This window comes from Topomyia yanbarensis, chromosome 3 (genome assembly GCF_030247195.1).
Source record: "Topomyia yanbarensis strain Yona2022 chromosome 3, ASM3024719v1, whole genome shotgun sequence".
Classification (NCBI taxonomy): Eukaryota; Metazoa; Arthropoda; class Insecta; order Diptera; family Culicidae; genus Topomyia; species Topomyia yanbarensis.
In genome coordinates, this window is record NC_080672.1 from 381,998,094 (window position 1) to 382,017,449 (window position 19,356).

Consider the following 19,356-nt stretch of genomic DNA (forward strand, 5'->3'; position numbering starts at 1 on the left):
ACAGAAATGTAAAACACAAATGAGTTTCTCTGTGACGCCACAGCTATTCTTTTGATGTGATAAAACAAAAAATGTGTAAATAAGATTAGACGGAAGTTCAATCGCGTGAACAAGGTGATAACAATAAATCGTGACTAGCCAACTCACACATTAGGGATTTCTTTTCAATGTTTCTTTAATTGGGACGATAAAAACAATATCTAATTTCCAATAAATAGCTCTATGTATTTTCAACACAAAAATATGCCGCGAAAGGCTCCTAATTGTGTGTGTGTGTGTTTACCGTATGCAGTTAAATGTTGTCGAGCTTTTCCGACTCTATGCGCTAGTTCGCTGCCCAGATTGCGGAGTACGTACTTTTCTCTGCAAGTTTTTTTTTTCGTTTTGTTTTTGTGAGTAAAGACAGCGGGGTATCTTCTCAGAATACCATTAGATTAAGGTGGCAAACAAACAAATGAATTCTGTTCAGACATTATGCGAACGCTTCTACAATCTAATGCTATTACATAGTGAAAAATATCATTAAAGATTGGTTCTGCATTTAACAGTTGTCCTGAAATATTTTATTAATGTTTCGTAACATCTGAATATTATGTTCATTCCCTTTCCGACGGCAGCTATTGCTAAAAACGGCTAAATCTTCATCGCTCACGGTTTGGGTATTTGTGATGCGCGGAAGTTAGGGTGTGGTCACTTGTTTGCGAGCATTTTGTGATGCTTTTGTTTTATTGTTGTTTTTTTTTATTTCTCGCTATGGCAGTCATCAATTTCAGAATTTAGGTTAATTATCTTACCAGGTATAACATCACAAAAGCAGTTTGAGTCACACACACCGACGCTAGGTTGTTTTTTTTTTCGTTCAGTTTGTACAAAACAAGTTTATATTATCGATTCACGATTTTGCTTTTTAGTAGTTGATCTAGTTGAATATTAGTTTTGGTGTTTTTGCAAGATCAATTTTCCAATTCACATTTTCGTTCGTATAAAGCTGAAAAGTCTGACTTGTTATACTGCCGTTCTACGCATAATTGTCCCATGTTGCTTTTTGGTCATTTTCACTTTTTTTAATCAAACAGTCCTTTTTGATGTATATTTTCAGAAAACACATCCAATTCATAAAGTTTGTTCGAAGACTTCGTGAAAAAATACCAAGTCTGTTTGTCCCATTGTTAATATTCTACGCATAATTGTCCCACTAACAAAAATCCCAAAAAAGTGCGCAATAAAAAAATAACTACGTAGCGTTTAGTTAAGAAGTTCATTACGCTAGATGTCGGACACTGAAAAAATTGATGGAAAAATACAGGATCATTAAAAAAGAGATGGCAGTGGCAATATTAATCACAGTAGTGAGAACAATCCTGTAAAGCTCTTCATTACTATCGTCGCTTGCATAACATGGCGAACGCATCTAGGATAATGAGCCTATTTTCGGAATGTTTCTATTATCACGCTACCCATTTGAAGCCGTTGGTTAGTGCAGCGTTTGCTATCTTTGTTCAACAAATTGGATCAAATGGTAGGGCGACAATTGGAGCACTCGATTGGAACTTTAGTTGCGATCAAACACTAGCATTTCATCGTTTTTAGGCCATTTGTGTTATTAGATTGGTTCTTAAGAACGAAGCAAGGTTGTGAATGCCAAATTAATGCACTCCATCGAGTGTAGGCAGAGTAATTAATAATCTTGTGAGGTACCCTTCTAAATAGAGTAAAAATAGGTACTTTACCCTATTTCCAATTTTGATGAAGCAACAAATCTCCCGAGTAACAGAAAAACTCACGACATACACTTTTGTAAAAAAAATGAGTTATGGGCATCATTTACATAGATCGTTATGGGACTGATATGCGTAGAACTTTCCGGTCTCCGCTCGATTTCTCGGCATAACAGTCCCACTTAACATTTTTCTTAAAAACTAACGTTAATTGAATCTCTATAATAAAAAACTGGGCTGATTATATTGAAAACGATTGCCATGAACGTAATTTTGGACAATAAAGCTTTATTTGTTACACCGTATCCCTCCAGATGGCTAATACAATTTTCATCTTCAATCGCGTTTTTCTCAATTGCCAGTTTTGCAACATGGGACAATTGGGCGTAGAACGGCAGTATAGTGCACTTGAACGAAACTATGTTTCTCTTTTGAGGTGCTGATGTATACAATTCCGATAAGGGCATATTTCAATTTGGCTATATATTTTTTTGGAAGGAGGGCTTCAAACATTATTGGAAAAGATTTCAAGGAGATAATCATACTCACGGTAACACTGCCGCTATACGCATAATTGTCGCATGTGATTAGAAATTCTTATAGCACATGGGATAGTTAAGCGTATAGCGTCAGAATAGGAAAACGACAATGGAAAACCAACATTTTAGTCAAACATATTGCAGATGTGATGTAAGCTTTTCTTGTAAGAGCTCCAACGAGTTAGCTAGTATTGATATAAAGCGCAGAATCGAATTACTAATATTATTATGCACCCTCGATGTACCGTATTCATAACAGCCCTGCAGCACCTCAAAACGGATATGAATGTGTGAATCGGACTTTATAAATAATTCCTATTATAAATAATCGAAAGCAGATTAAATTTTACCAATTTACGCTGTCTCTACCAAGGCTGTTTTATGTCTGTCTTATTACGCATGATTTCATGTGTGCTTTCAGCATTGGCTTTGACTATTTTTCCTCTATGGTGTATTGACATAAGTCTTAGAAAAGCATTCAACACATTTGCCTTTCGCAAAATGTGTTTTGGTTGCACTTCCTTATTTTTTAACCTCAAGTTTACCATATCATTACTAACAAATCTATACCAAAGGAAAAAAATCAGCGCCAAAAACTTTCATTCATAAATGCAATTTGTATTCCCTTCTACTTATTAGATTTATTCCATCTTTAGTTTTTCCAATCCTCTTACATATGTATCAAATACGCTTAGGATTAAAATATAGTTTTTTTTAATTATTTGTTTTGTTTGTTGTTTCAATTGTTTGCCATTACAGTATTATAGCGTCTGAAGCGAAAGCAAGATTTTTTTGTTTTAGTTACATGTTACATAAATATGTGCTCTTCGCGTTCGCCTCGTCCAAATAATTTAATCTTCTCTCGTTAAGTTTCTCCTTATGGTGTACTAATAGTCAATTCGATAAACAATATAAGAAAAGAAAGATGACTCGACGTTTTTTATTGATCCTTGTCAGTTGAATCTGCTCCTAGCACTGTTAAAGATGAATAGTTTTTTTCTGATTAAAGGTAATTATTTCTTCGAAAAGAAAAATTAAAAAAATAGTACGTTGTGTAGTGAATTGTTAGTCCTCGGGTGCCAAGAGCACAATACCGATCCGATGCGTTCTGTTTCGATTTTTAAAATAGACGGGCTCGTCTCTTAATTTCGTTGCGTCTCCACTGGGGCATACGATAAAATTCTGGTCTGGTGCACTGAAGGATTACATCGAACTCTACGTCCGAAAGGTGACGCTGAAAAGACGAAACAAAATATTAACCACGGTGTAGCTTCGTGGACAGGTAAGCTAACTCACCTCCAAGTTGCAGCGATCCACATCCGACGGCAGACGGTAATTGGTGATCAACAGCAGATGATAGGGATAGATTTTTGCCGGCTCGTGCACCAGCATCGAGTGTGCCATATTGGGCAAGCTGCGCCGGATCGGCTGCTGCGGATAATGGTAGGACAGGGCACCGGAATAGGTACTGGAGGCAGGAATGTCCGCTCCGAGAGCACGCCGGTCACCTTCCGTTATTGAATCGACTGAAACTGAAGGATTGTTGGTTTAGTTGCTGCAAGGTGGTGGAGCATTTTGGGTTGTGTTGGTATCCTTCTAAAGAAGAGATCAACATGACTAGAAAATGGGGAATCAATATGACTAGATAACAGAATGTTTATATAACTATTATGCCTTTCAGGCATACCAATGCATATGATTTTAAGAGGCTTTTTGGCACTATTTTTTATCTACCGATCTAAATCATAAATAATCTCCAAAAAGGAAATTCAAATAACACAATATTATTATAGTGTAATGATTTATTCGCAAGTCGAAGGTATTTTTATTGTATTATTTTTGCCTTTCTCATATAAGGCCCGAAGGACCGAGTTTCACATACCATTCGATTCAGTTCGTCGAGTTAAAGAGTGCGGTCACACAGCAAATTCCCATATAAACTGGTAACACCATAGTGTCAGAATGATGTAATACATATTAAAATGAGTGCAACATTACTCACATTTGCAAGTCTAGTTCACTTATGACCAATCAAAGTAGCTTTTACCACATTGGCCACTTATGACGGTTCATCATGCACCCGGGAAACTCGCCAAGTTCCTCAGCTAATATCACCCCTATTTTGTTTGTACACTAAGACTCTCTTTGGTAGTACTCTTTTTCACGGAACAAGATTCCGTTTCTTCATTCGCTCTATGTCTGCAGCAAACTCAGCAGCTTGTACTTGCTTCAGAATATACGGTTCTGCTTCCTTAACTTCCAGTTGAGTCAGTGGACTGGTGACAATGGGCTTTCCTGCAAGTTTCCTGAGGAGATCTGCTGGATACCTTTTAACGAACGCTACGAGACGCAGAAGCTTTTTCCACTTCGAGAACTCTTCCCACCGAAACAGGGGACGCTGCAGCAGAATGATGGAGCACATGTATACGCTTCTCTTCAGTGGTCTTGTGTTTGAGCTTGTGTGTCTCCATGACATCGTTTGCCAAAGTGGCTCCAATTATCACTGCTTGAAGTTCTAGTCTTGGAATCGACACAAACCGCAATGGAACTTCGCTCCGAAAAACGCACATTCGACTTTACCATTCTCTTCAAACCGCAGATACGCAACCGCAGATAATCCGTTTTCCGAGACATCCACGAACACATGAAGTTGCATCACATTTGTTTATTTGTTGTACCATCACCAATAGACCCCTTGGCCCCAATGGTGGTTGCTTAAACTAATTAGGGGAAAGAGGGTAACAGTGGAACTATAAAAACGTATTGTTTTCATAGTTCCATTGTTACCCGATTCTGTCGACGCCGTTCTGGTAGTAAGGGTTCCAAACAGCAGAACAATATTCCAGTGTTGAGCGAACCAACTCGCAATAGAGAGATTTTAAACAGTATACGTCCTTCTGCTCTCCTACGCCGGTCTTTATTCGATAACACCTCGGCATCCTGACCTTTTCCACATGTGGGAGAACTCGCAACCAGGTTTTCCACTTATCGTCCTGTTCGGATTTAAACTGGTCATCCCAGTTAACACCACTTCGCCAGATCTCCTGATGTAGTATTTTAAGGAACATGAGGAAGTGTGCCATCAATCCTAGAGGGCCGTAGATCATCTTAAGGGTACTCAACACCTGCCTCTTGGTTCTTGGTATTATACGTGTTTGGACTAAATCAGCTCTAATTCGAGGCGATACTTTGAAAGTACGCGTATCGGTTGCAGTACACCACCACATACCGAGAACTTTTCTCGTTCCCATATCATCAGATAGGTTTAAGATTGAACATCTTTTGCAGACTTCGTCGCTTTTTCTGACTCCTCACTGGACAGCATGTCGTCGACATAATGTTACTTGACAATTGCCTCAGCCATCCTCGGAAACTGTTGCTGGAATCGTTGGGCAACTCGGCGAACAATTAGCCCCGAATGTCATTACCTTCATTGCGTAGACGTCTGGGCTGCGATCTAGCTCGCCATCAAGCCACAGGAACCTCTGGCATGACTGGTTGGTGGATGTGGATGTGTTCCTCCTTAAAAGTTCGCTTGGGTTGGTTTTTTTTTGTTGGAGACGAACCACTGCGACCAGTATTTAGATATATTGTGGTGGGTTACAAGTCGGTCCTGCTAGCTGTCGACTTTGTTGGCTTTGGGTATGATGGCTGGTTCAAGCAAGGGGTGCTGGACTGGTATCTGGGAGAATGTTAATTGTTTCACTACACCTGTCACTTGAATTCTTGGTAACGACGAATCGCTCACTCGGATTGGTGTGGTTTCTCTATGAGTTCAATGCCTAGGGGTTCAAATGGATATTCAGTTTCAGCTTGAACTGCCAAAGTGATGCAGTTTGTTTTTTACACACGCAAGTGAGTCGTAGTTTCTCATGAAAACTTAATTATATTCACGGAAAAAAAATTCCAGTGACCAAATATGAATGAAATAAGTTAGAAATTTAGTTTTATTTGCAATTATTCAAAGTTTCAATCATTCAAAACCATTTGGATTATACATTTCTTCGAAATGTAATCGTGGTGTTACGGTGATTATAAAAATACTTTTCATAAATAAAATTTCAGCTGGAAACCCGAGACCCAATCAATACCAATGTTAAGCACCCTGATATTTCGGACTACTTAGTAGATTCTGTTAAAAAAGTTACTGTGCTTTACTGTTTTAATCCACCAACTCGTCTTATTCCCACTGACACTGAAAATTCCCAATGAACTTATTCCTTCCTCTTGTGATCCGGAGAGTTTTGCTGAATTTACACCATGTCATACAGGTTTTGCTCGACTTAGTAGGAACGGGAAATGATGCTGTGTTGTTCCACGAATTACAGTTTGGAATCGCCCACATGTAGCTCTATGGATAATAAAAAAATTACAATGTTTTACGCCATTTTCGCAAGATGTTTATTCACTATCTTATAAGATATAAGTTTTCCTTCGCTTTGATAAGCTGATATGTTGTTTAAAAGTTATTTTCTTATAAAAGTTTACACAGTGTCCACTAAGACAAAACAAAATTAAATCAGCAACACTTCACTTTACTTTACTTAAGTTGTGAACGTTTTCAACGTGGAATCGCCAATTGGGTCGTTTCCGAGAATAGCGTCGAAAGTCTCTCAAGTATCGTGACCTGCCCTAATTCCGCGCGCGTTGTGCCTAATGCCGAGTTTTTTTTTCTGAATATTGTGAACATGGCAATGGGCAAAGCCATGAGTTATTAAATTCGTACTACTATTTTAAATATTAGAATGCATTATACACAATATCAAGGTATAACTGTTTTGAAAGTTGCATATGCATCACGCCATAAAACAAATTGAACAAAAACGCCTGCTCGAACTGTGCAACGGAGGCAACCACTTAGCAATACATATAGCTAAAACTGCATGTTAAATTTAAACTGTTTGTATCTTATGAATAGGTGCATTGGTGAATATAATTGTACTCAAATCATTCTCATGGCTATGAATTAAGATTGTTATCAAATATGCGACAAATTTGTTTATTTCGGCGAGTTTTTATTGATATATCAGAAGTCGCGGGATCGGACATCACTTTGTCATTCGTGCATAGTACCGCGACGGGATTTTATCTTCAGCATAGCTGTATAAAAGTAAACGGATGAAACGCCAAAATGTCCAAACTGCAAACGTGCCCACAACGCGAAAGACAAGGCAGAACATCATCCAAGAAAGGAGGAAACAAATAAAATACTCATAGGCGGAACTAAATTTCCCGAAATTGGCAAATCAGTTCAGCATCCTGGAAGAAGAAGAAGAAGCCTACCCCTCTTTAGGAGACCACCCAACAATCGAACACAGCGGAAACTACACTCGCTCCCGACGTGCTTCAACGACCAGCACACAGATATCTCAGAATTCAGGAGTGGTAGAGCAAACGCTTCGCATTTTGCGCGTCCGCCTAGCGACCATTGCAAGTGTGCCAGTAACACATATAAAGCTACTGAGTTAGAACGGTTCATCCACAAGCTAAGACAGGACTTCAGAGATCAGCTGAGGAGCTGGCTAAACTGGCTGATCGAACTTCAAAGGAAAATTGTAAACAGGATAAAAGCAGCGAACTCTGAACTAGACATGGATGAACTCCTCATCGAGATAGGGGCGGGGACATACAAAACATTATAGAGGAAAACTCAACGCAGAAACCAATTCACGACAACATCAGAATCAGCCAAAGTAACCACAGTGGAGTGTGAAGAAATCGCCATCCTGCAGCACAACATCCAATGCATCAGGCCAATGGACACGAGGGAAGAGATCAGCCAGTTCAGGTTCGAACAAAACATAAAATAGCTTTGCTGCAGGAGATTTGGCTCAAGAAAAACGAACCATTCAGCTTAAAACACTATTCACTAGAGTCAGAAAGAAGAAAATCAGGATATGGAGGAGCAAGGATGCAAAATGCCTACCTTTTCTGCGGCTGTAATTTTTCTGCCTACATTCTCATTTCTCTTTTGACGCTGCTGTCGTTCGCTATTGCAGGACGCCCAGCGCTGTACGGCAGTCTGTAAGCAAAGCAGTAACATGACAAAGAAATACTGCCCCCAGTACAGCCACCAGACGCGAGCGGTACAGCTTCTCTTTCCTTATTTTACACTTTTTAATATTTTTAATCTATTCAATATTTTCAATCACAAGCGACGGCAATAAATGCGGTTCGTTTACGCCACGACCGGTATCATCACTTTCGTGTGCGGGTCTCTCCCTTTGACTACGCAGAGAAAAGTGTACAAAGCGAAAGAACAAACTTTTCTACGCCACACTCTCACCGAGCAGTCGGAGTACAGCAGCAAAACAAAAATGTATTCTACTGCTCTACGGGAAAATGTACTCGGTTTGGCTACCGTTCTGGCAAGAGCTGTAGTGATGCGTCGCTGTAGCGGGCTGTACGGCTTGTGCAAATGTAAATATACCGAAAAAAAATGTAGTTTACCAGTACCTTTGGCATCCCTGTGGAGGAGTGGGAATTCTGATACACGAATCAATAGACAACATGGTGGATTTGGGAGACTACTACCAGTAGAAGCCGTCGGAATCAGAATAACAAGAGGATTCGACCCAATCACGTTCATCTCAGTTTATGTACCGACAAACGGGACCAGGTTTGCTGAACTTCGCGACTGTAGCCGCCGGTGGCCACTGGTTTTGTATGACGGGAGCAGGGTGGATTTTTCTTACAGATTTGCCTTATCGGACTCGGTCAAACGTAAGCTATTTCGTTTTCTTTCGCACAAATATCGCACAGAAAAGGCACTAAGTTTCACTACTTTTATTTGTTTTGCGATACACCTTCAGGCACATACATACATGTTCACATACGGTCGAATTTTCCGCTTAATTTTAATCACTAATTTTCTGATAGGAATAGACTTCTGACTGAATTTTCTCAGCCGCCGAACCCGGTCAGGTGGTTCTCAACTATCGACTAACTTTTCTCAAGACTGCACGACGCACCCGGTTTCCGCGTGCTAACTCTGACTTATATCGACTGACCTCTTCCAATCTGACGCAAAAGACTTTTATCATCTCAATCAATCTCACAGCTATTTGAGACATTAGACAGCTTGCCAGGTGAAATATTCGTGGGAGGCGACTGGAACGCACACCACAAAAGCTGGGATCAGGTATCCACACAGTGTCCAAAGGGAATACATACACCTAAGCAGATTGATAGACATCAAAATTCGTACTCCTGAACGATGGGAGTTTAACATGCCTAACGACCCAGGGGGAAAACAGCTCAACAGTGGATATCTCCATAGTCACCCAAGAGTTTGCTGGAAAAACAGATCCGACCGACTTGGAATACGAGTTCGGCAGCATACACCTTTCGATCGTCGCAAAAATAGGAAGTGACATCCCAATAGTACCCGGAACCAAAACAAAAATAAACACAAAAAAGCGACGAAGTGGCTAATTTGATGTATACTTGATGAGTGCATCGAACAGGCCAAATATGTGGTAAAAAACAAAAAAGAAAATTACCTGAAGAAGTGGTGGACAGATGAAATCAACGAAGCCGTCCAAGCGAAAAGAAAAACTCTGAAGGAATACAATAGGAAAAATCCCTGTCAAAATATCTCACACTACAAAAAGCACGAGCCGTGGTCAAGAAGCTGATTCGCAAAGCAAAGAAAGAATACTGCCAAAAGATATCGGAAGCGATAGACGAGTCCACCCCGAGCCGCCAGTTGTGGAACATAATCAAAAGAATAGACACAGCGCTAACACAACCAACAAACAATAAGCTTGAACTAAGCCTAGAGGAAGGGAGGACATTCATGCACCATTATTACCAGGACAAAATGAAGTGGGTCCCAAAAATCGAATCAGAAACAAGTCCGGACATGAACGGCTACGAAATGGTACTCACGGACGCGGAGCTAATGTCGCAACTCCGGAAAAAGAGCAACCACTCTGCTCCAGGCGACAACGACATGTCCTTCGAAATCTTGAAGGGACTTAACTTAGATTTACAATTAAAAATATGCAAAGTGATGAGCAGAGTATTCGTCACGGAGGATATCCCAGAAAAGTGGAGGATCTCTGACGTCAGACCAATCCAAAAGCCGCGCAAAGACCCAAACGACTCAGCTTCGAAAAGGCCAATGTCCCTGATAAACGTAAACCTTAAACTCATAAACGCGGGAATAAAGGAACGATTGGCAGAAATCGCCGAAATCCAAGAGATCATACCACCACTTTCTTTTGGTTTCAGGAAGAACTGCTCTGCAATAACATGCGTCAACTATTTAGTGAACAAGGTCAAAGAGGCCCAAGAGGAGGGATTTTGGCCATTTTCCTCGATATGTCCCAAGCCTTTGACTCAGTTGAGCTTCAAACCTTGCTACTCCAGCTGAAAGCCCTGAAAATACCGAACAAGATCTTATCATGGCTACACATATACCTGCAACGCAGAGTAATGAAAATTCATACCTCTATACCACAACTCTCCTCAACATTATGGAAGAAGACTGCGAACTAATCCAATTCATAGATAACTTCGCCCTATTGGTTATAGGTGAAACCACGGAAAATATAGAGGAAAAGGCAAACAGATTCCTCAGGAAACTTAACGAAGGACTCTCCAAATTAAACTTGAAAACGAACGTAAGTAAAAGTGCTGGGATAGTTTTCTCCAAAAGGAATACCGGTGAACTACGAATACGCCTGGGTCATGATATAGTCCAACTCAACAACACCCACAAATATCTGGGATTCATCCTAGACAGACTCCTGACCTACAGAAAACACATTGTTTATGCACGAGAAAAGCTAGCCCACAAACGCTCATCAAAATAGAAAACGCAGTCGTAAGCAACCGAATCGAGTACGGAGCGCAAATATACGGAAGTGCCGCGAAATCCAACATCCACAAGCTTCAAACGATCCAAAACGCTGCCCTCAGATCGGCCATGCGCTACCTCAAAACCACACCCATCCACGTCATCCACGCGGAAATAGGTCAACAGCCTGTCGCCGAGAGAACAGAGTGGCTGACCTTAAAGGATATCGCAAACGGCTCCTTTCTAACGAACATTGCAGCTAAACACAACGACATTATGATGCAAATCCACCCAAAGGATAGGACAATCTACTGGCTTAACAGAAGGGTCTATCTGGGACTAGACTTGGCTAAGATCATCAAGCCAAACCTATTTGAAGGTCAGAAAGCAAAGCAGGAGTGTAACCCTGAGGTATGGCAGCAACACTTTCGAGCGATAAAAGCCAAACACAATCATTTCAACTTCCTATACACGGACGCGTCGAAAACAACGGTTGGAACAGGTATGGTCGTTTTGACGAAACAAACACGGTATTAAGAAGGAAAATCGGTAACAATTACTCCACTACCAACGCAGAACTCCTTGCAATCGATAAAGCCGTAGACGTAATATTAAATAAAAACTACAACAAAGCAGTTATCTTCACCGAATCACAAAGAGCGTGCAAGATCCTTCTAAATAACAACATTGCACATGAAAATTTCATAGCCTGGTAGGTGATAAAAAAAATTAAAACTAGCGCAAAATAAAAGAATTCTTATTCAATGGATCCCGAGCTATCAAGGAATACTAGGAAACGAGAGAAGTATTTGCAACGGTCTCCAAGACGACTTCACCGCGCTTCCCCTCGCAGACGTCTATACATTAGCCAAAAGGAAATACAGGAAAGCTGGACCAGTTCATACCAAAAACTATCAGAAGAGAAGGGCAAATGGCACTACGAATTCATGGAAGTACCCGGGAACAAAATATGACCTGGCTCTCAACTCAGAACTAATTATTTGGAATCGGATCAGAACTGGCCATACCCTAACAAAGGAGCGCCTACACAAATGGGGATGGGAAACCGATGAACTTTGTGATAGTTGCGAGGAAATAGAAGACTTAGAGCACATCTTATACTTTTGCACAAAGTACAACAACGAAAGAGCAGAATATCCAACCCTAGAGTACTGCAAACCATTACAACAAATACTCAAAGAAAACTCCGAAAGCGATTTGTAGGAAATAGTACACTATCTAAAAAAAATTTATATGCATCTTTAATTCAAACAACCAAACCAACCCAGTGTACATCAACCACGGATAACCGCAATTCCAAGAACACACACAGACAACGAAGGCGAGATGGACCGTAAACGGTATCAGCCGTCAAGTAATTGAAACAGCAAAGAAAAAAAAGTAAACGGCAAAGTTCTCGATGGTGTGGCAAGAGGTAGATCCATCAATTCTACGATTCGCTTTAATGGACTCTTGTTAAGCACCATCTGAGATAAAATCGCGCTGCAATATACAATATGAAATATACAATACCCATTTGCGATATTATATCTTTTATTCCATGCGGTTCGCGCCAAAAAATGAAAAAAATACTGCATTTTGCGATACAATTATGAAACGTGGCGTAATTGCAATCTAGAGCAAAATAATCGCTTAGTACCCCTCACACTCTCCCCAAAAGGGTCACCGAAAAAGGAAATATTTTTAGAATTAACATCGAACAATGTTATCTTAAAGCTGAAATCCTAAACATTTCGTTCTTTTGCATTTTTCCCGACTATAGCATACTGTTCAAATTTAATACCACCGTAAACAGCTCTCACAAACGCCGTATCAAATCAACGTTAAGAATAAAAAATGCTCATAACGCGAGACATAAATGATTTTCTCAAAAGAAAACTCCTGCAGAGCACACGAGAAAATTATTCGGTTCTCTATTCATTATTTCTTGAATATTCGTACTATTCACCGAATATCTTGAAATCGTACCGAACATTCGACAAAATGCAAATTTTGTCCGATCAACTGAATATTCGATGCATCTTCTCTGAAAACCCTTCTTGTGTCCACCGCCGTACCTTCTATGCCACATCACTCGGTGATGTACGAAGACATGACTCATTTATATGGGTGAACAACAAAGCAAAGTTTTACATGGTGACACATATTCTTTAAGAAATTAATAATACTCACTGTCGCTCTTGCCACAGCTGAACTCCGTGCTGTGGGTCTTATCTCCGAGTCCACCGAACGAGAAATCCTACAAGAAAAGCATTCAGATTAGTCATTAATCGCGTTGCAAGCCGACCATTCTATGATATCGAAACACATGCTTGACACACTGAAATCATTTTACAGACATAGAAATAAAGGTATCAGAGCCTCAGAATAAACAAAGTAGATTCTGGTAATCATACACTTAACTTCTAAACATATTAACCCAAAGCCATGCAAAAGAAAAACCTTAGTGTTTGTATAATTTACATAAAGTATTGTAAGTAGGTGCAACATAAATTACACAACTATCGGACGAAACTTAAGAAGACAAGTAGGTTCATCAATACTAATATTCGTCTCCTAAGGTCCAACACTTGGCACGCGGAAGTAGTCATTTGTATGCGAAAAAGCTCTAGGAAGCGTCGGCGAGGATGAAGAATTCATGCGCGAGCTATGCGAAATAGTATAACTTAAATCTCTGCTAGTTGTTAAGTATAAAAACCAAAAAAAAAAAAAATATCTCAAACAGAAACTTAACGATAGACAAAATTCGCATTCAAAATTTAGGAAAAAAGATTGACTACAGTAAAAGCAGCTTACAGGAACACCGTGAGCGGAGCCAGATGTAGCAGAACTGAAGGTTTGCGAACGAGGGGCCAAGCCGTAACCCGGTTTAGGTACTTGTCGTAAGGAACTCACCACTGTGTTGGTAGTTTCGTGTTTTAGATTAATATTGTCGATATTGTTTTAATCATTGTGTAAGCGAATCCGAGATAAGGTTGTTGTTTAACAGTGATAAGTCCAAGGGTTAGATGAGAACATAATGAGAAGAACAAACAATTGAAGATTAGTAAAGTCGTTATCGTATTTTTTGTTAGTAGATACTATAGATGAGTTTGTTAGAATGCACCACATAAACTAGCCATAACCACCAAAACATGCGCACTCCAAGAACACTGGTTCCATGAGTGCACCAACAAGGGAACTTACAGAGCTGTAACCATTTCTCAGCGACGAAGGTGGTAGCGTCGATGTTTTGAATCCGTATCCCGGCTTCGGAGGTGACCTATACGAGTGGATGGCTGTTTGTGGGCGATTTATATGATGTGTCGATGGCAAAAATTAAAACGATTGAGTAAAAAAATGATAATCAACTCAAAAATGATGATAATGTACGGAAGGAGGTAATTAGAAACAGGAAGCTTACCATTATAACTGGGAGCATTTCCGATTGCTCGACCCACGGAGCCGCGGTAGCTTGTAGAACGATCAAAGTACTCCTCCTCGTACGGTCGTTGATGATCGAGATTTCGGGACGGCGAAGCACCGACTGGGGATTCGTAGCGCAGTCGGTAGTTCGGTTCCTTCGATGCCGACGGGGTGCGCGACGCATTCCGTGGATCGAGGTTCTCCCGTTTCCAGGTTTCGTACTTTTTATGCTCCTGAAGGTCCTTTAGGATAACCTTTCCCATACCGGACGATTTCAGCTTACTCAACTCTTCCTCCTCCTTTCGAAGGCGTCTAGAAATGAAATATATTTTGACACGCAACTTCATAAATAACTTGGCTTTCAAAACCCACCTTTCAGTCTGATTCTCCTTATTCTCTTTGCTCTTTACCTGCTGATGATCCACCTCGTCATCGGATTCAATGTGTTTGTACGTGTCCGAATAACGTCGCCGTCGTTCCGGATCGGTGTATGGATAGGGTGGCGCTGGAAAATCATCCCGCTCAATCTTTGGTTTTTCGCCCGGCAGCGGCTTCTTCCCGCCCGGATAGTGACTTAGCTCGATCGGTTCCTCGTTATTCATGCCGGGGCTTTTGGGGCGTGGCGTTTCCGATCGGATGCTATCTACCAGCACTTTCATTGCACTGCGACTCCGCGAGTGAGATCGAGACCCGGACGTGGATCGCGTTCCGCTAGCGTACTGATGCGGACGATGGAAATGCGGTGACACCGGTGCCTTGTCGTACGGCTCGATCGTTTTCTTCAGATAGTGAGGTTCATCCGTTAGGTAGCTGTAGGTGTAAATACGAGCGATATCCTCGTAACCTTGACGATTGTACTCTCTTAAAATTAAACCGGGGCTTGTGGTGCGGTGGAACTGTTTTAGGGAAAATGTCAGAATAAGTACTAAGCAGGTTATGATAATAATTATAGCCGTTTAGCCATGAAAAATTGTGAATTGATTAACAGAAACCAACAAAGAAGATAGTGAAGTGAATAAAAGGAAGGTAACAAAAAACGGCAGAAATAAAACTAACCTTTCTATGCGTGTAAGGACTATAAACAGAACCACTCAAACTTGGTGTTTGTGAACGTAACGAAAACTGCAAAATAAGTTAAAAAAAACAAATTCCAGTGCACAAATTACTAATCATGCTGCGCCAAAATGATTAAAAATATAACCTAATAGTAGAAAAGAATTTTATGGACGCACCGCAGCTGCTTTGCGCTCTTAGTGCTGAATTTTTGCATTAGAAGTAAATACGATTGTAGCTAATATTTTTGCTTTACTCAGTGTATTCTGGTGCGTTTTCACCGTATCATTTGATCAAATCTATTGAACATTGACAGCAGACTTACTGCTCTTATGACATAAAGTGAATAAGTTGACAATAGGAACATGGTGGAAAAGGACTCAATATACTAACATATCAGATACAACGCCACAGCTACGAAAATCTTTACCAGTTAATACACTTCGACACTCTCAACCTTCAGAGGGTCTGCTTTCGAAACATACTCGTCTCAAGCTACCAGGTTGAATTGCACAACTATTCTCTAAAGCCTGAACATGCATCAGTCTGCAGCGCAAATGGAACGGACAATACAGAGACCTCGAGAAACTATACCTCTGTTCGCCAATAGATTTGTCAAATATGCGGGATAAATGCGCATGGTTTGCTCTGAGTAGGTTTAGTCACATTACAAATTACAAAATGTGCTGGTCATGAGAATATGATATCGTTTAACTCATTCTATGGATTTCTTATCCACATAGAGCAGTTATATGTGAAATGACATTACTATAGAGCGCAGTAGCAAGCCTTTCAGAAAATAACCTTATTTACTCAAAGTTCAATACAGATGATAAAGAGGATAGCTCTGACAATTGGTCGATTTCAAAGAAATTTGCTAGTAAGAAGTATTTTTTAAAGATCCGAAGAACAAAGAGTTTAAAGCGCTGGCACTTCACCCTTGGATCTCTTATCGATAACAAGGGTCTGGTGATCATGAGACTAAATAACTTCGTTTTTCTGTAGTGATTTAGTCAAATTATATAAACACAGAGTAACAAATCGGACTATGCGTATTTGACGGGAGCACGTTGTTTGGCATAAGTTCATTTAGCATAATGTTCATTTGGCACATGCTTTCGTTTGACATAATGTTCATTTGACATAATGGTAGTTTGGCATAATTTGCTATATGCATTAAAATCTGTTATATTAAACGTTGACGCCATCGCTTTAAGTATGGTGCTGCCCGATGTCGCCCCGCTTCGTCGGACAAACTATGATAGCCCCTATGTTTGAGTAACCCGGGCAAACGAGTGGGGCATGCTTGTGAGGGGTCGACGCTTCCGACGGCGGGTCGATGGCCACCTCGCCCTCTTGGTCTCGGTTATGCAATATTGCCAAGGGCTATTTGGTATATAGATTCAAAGAACTGTTCATGTTTGAAAGAAGGAATAAGCCCCTAAGTTTGAGCAAACGAGTGTATCAACAGTTTGTTTGTGAGCGCTATTTGGTATACAAATTCAAAGAACTGCGCATGTCTGAAAGAAGGAATCATGTCAAATGAATACTATGCCAAATGAACTTATGCCGAACGAACTTATGTCAAACGACGTGCTCCCGTATTTGACTAATGCTTGGACAATGTTGTTTCCTAGCTTTTACCACATCATGGTCGTTTCAGTCCCTCGCACCTATCGATGATGCAACCGGTGGTCAGGTCTAAAACAGAATTGGAATCAATGTAAAACTGGATTAGTTATGCTAACGACGACTACAATAGAACAAGAGGATAATGACGGGGTGTCATGCCCTCTTGTTTGTACAATAACTTTTGTCACGTCACGTAAATAAAAATAAAGTAAAAAAGTACAATAACGAGAAGCGATGACACAACTTTTTTTTAAGTCAACCATTTGAACAATGTCCTATTCCTGAAATTCTATTACCATTTTGTAAAGTTTGATAACGTTACCAAGTTTGTTATCAGGAGGGGCTTGATTCTAGCTCTGGACAGCTTATATCAACCGCACTATAATGGTTAAAAATTAACAATTTTGTGTAAAATATGAACAAGTTTTATGCTAATTGTCAAATTAATTGAAAATTAAACACATGAGCAACCCTTTCAAGCAACTGCGCTGCGTACTCATAACATTAATGAAAACACAAAGTTATCGCAAAGAAGCATCAAATTATTAGATAAAAAACTAGCGCAACTGAATGCTTCTTGCCTAACTTAGCCCTAGCCAGTAGCATACCTGAATCTCACTCATTGCACTGGTACTGGTCCGATCGAATTCGGTCTCCGTGTTGAACCCGTTCGTCTCGACCCCGTTCAGAATCCCGGACTCAGAAGATGGTCCGGGACCGCACCGTGGGTGCCATATTGCACCGCCCTGCAAATACATTTCTTCCCCGTCCCCGAACGGATCGCCGCACTTTGTGCATCGTGCGCACGTTGGATGGAAATGATGATTATCGCCGGCCTGCAGCACCTTTCCGCTAATGTATCGCTTACAGTAGGCACATTTGACCCCGAATGACTTTTGAAAATCTTTTTCACAATAGGGCACTCCATCCTTGCCCATGTATTCGCCGTTCAGTGTTACGCCGCAGGCGTTGCATCTACAAAAAAAAACAAATCGATCAACCATTTGAAACACACACAATTCACTAATTTCCTATATAGCTACTAACTTGAAGCACCAGATGTGCCACTGCCGATCCAGGGCAATCAACGCCTGACCTTCCTTCAGCTGTTGGGTACATCCGGCGCACTCATTCGGATCTAGATCCTTGCTATTTTGCTGTTTCCGCAGTGCCTCCTGGTGGTGCAACAGTGTCGAGGATCTGCTCGGACTGGAAATAATTTCTTTGATCGTCTGCTGTTCCTGCTTCTGTTCAATCTGTCTCTTTGGCGAGGTCGTGGCCGAGGACGAGCGGGGAGCAGCCGTTGTTACCGTCGCCGAGGTGGGCCCATTGACACAGCTCTCGCAAAGTACTTCTTTGCCGGTGTTGGTGACCTTTTGGAAAATCGTTTTGTTTGAAAGGGACGGAAGAAACGAAACGGAAACGACCATTAAGTATCGCTAGAGCGCTGGCAGGATATACCGATGTGTATGTCTTACCTTGCTGCCAGATTGGAACGCTTGTTTGCACTTGCTGCACGTGAAGCACTTCTGATGGTATGTGTTACCCATGGTGGACACCACTTCACCCTCCACATACAAACCACAGGCGGAACACTTCGTACCGTACAGTTTCTGGTAATCCAGGGTACAATAGTAGGCGCCATCCTTCGAGAAAAAGCCGCCAGTCGCCAGCGATTTGTTACATTTCATACACTGGAAGCACGTCTTGTGGAAATATCGGTCGGTAACACGCAACACCTCGCCGGAGCATTTTTTCTGACATTTGCTGCACTGGATTTTAGTTTTCCCTGGTGGAGGTAGGAAAATAAAAAATCTAATTACTATCGATTTTATGATTTTTTGCCGCTCAAGTATTTAGCAAGTTTAGTTGAGTGCAAAATGATCGAACCGTGTACGGTATAGAGCAGGCAGATCTATTTTCACTCGTCCCAATAGGTATGTCCATAAATAAACGAAATTACGTAAAAAATGTCTCACCCCAGACGGTTAGATACCCAGCTGACTTATCGGTGTAGAAAAGAAGGAGCAGCAATGACCATATTGGAATGTAGAAAATGTTTAGGTGCAGATATGTTCTTGTATAGGAGTCGGTCGGTTCACCGTATCAAAGCGAGGTGTATTACTTATTATTTTTTTATTAATTAGATTGAAAGTTATAGAGCTTCCAAACGCGCTTCGTCTAC

At 40.8% G+C, this 19,356-nt stretch overlaps 1 protein-coding gene across 4 annotated transcripts in view; it reads right to left on the minus strand.

Annotated features, from left to right (window-relative positions):
* Nucleotides 1-201: 201 nt before the first annotated feature.
* LOC131693664 (actin-binding LIM protein 2) overlaps nt 202-19,356 on the minus strand; it is a 61,433-nt gene continuing 42,278 nt past the window's right edge. Inside the window, exons 3-12 of one of the 4 annotated variants that reach the window (XM_058981695.1) lie at nt 18,650-18,960; nt 18,219-18,544; nt 17,780-18,146; nt 15,543-15,608; nt 14,859-15,382; nt 14,485-14,798; nt 13,878-13,978; nt 13,254-13,320; nt 3,554-3,789; nt 202-3,491 (exon numbers count right to left, since the gene is read on the minus strand). In XM_058981695.1, the coding sequence (XP_058837678.1) occupies nt 3,378-3,491; nt 3,554-3,789; nt 13,254-13,320; nt 13,878-13,978; nt 14,485-14,798; nt 14,859-15,382; nt 15,543-15,608; nt 17,780-18,146; nt 18,219-18,544; nt 18,650-18,960 (2,426 nt within the window). In that variant the 3' untranslated portion in view covers nt 202-3,377. Of the gene's footprint in view, nt 3,492-3,553; nt 3,790-13,253; nt 13,321-13,877; nt 13,979-14,267; nt 14,360-14,484; nt 14,799-14,858; nt 15,383-15,542; nt 15,609-17,779; nt 18,147-18,218; nt 18,545-18,649; nt 18,961-19,356 lie in introns of all 4 variants that reach the window. The other 3 variants (XM_058981696.1, XM_058981697.1, XM_058981698.1) reach the window with 3 other exon arrangements.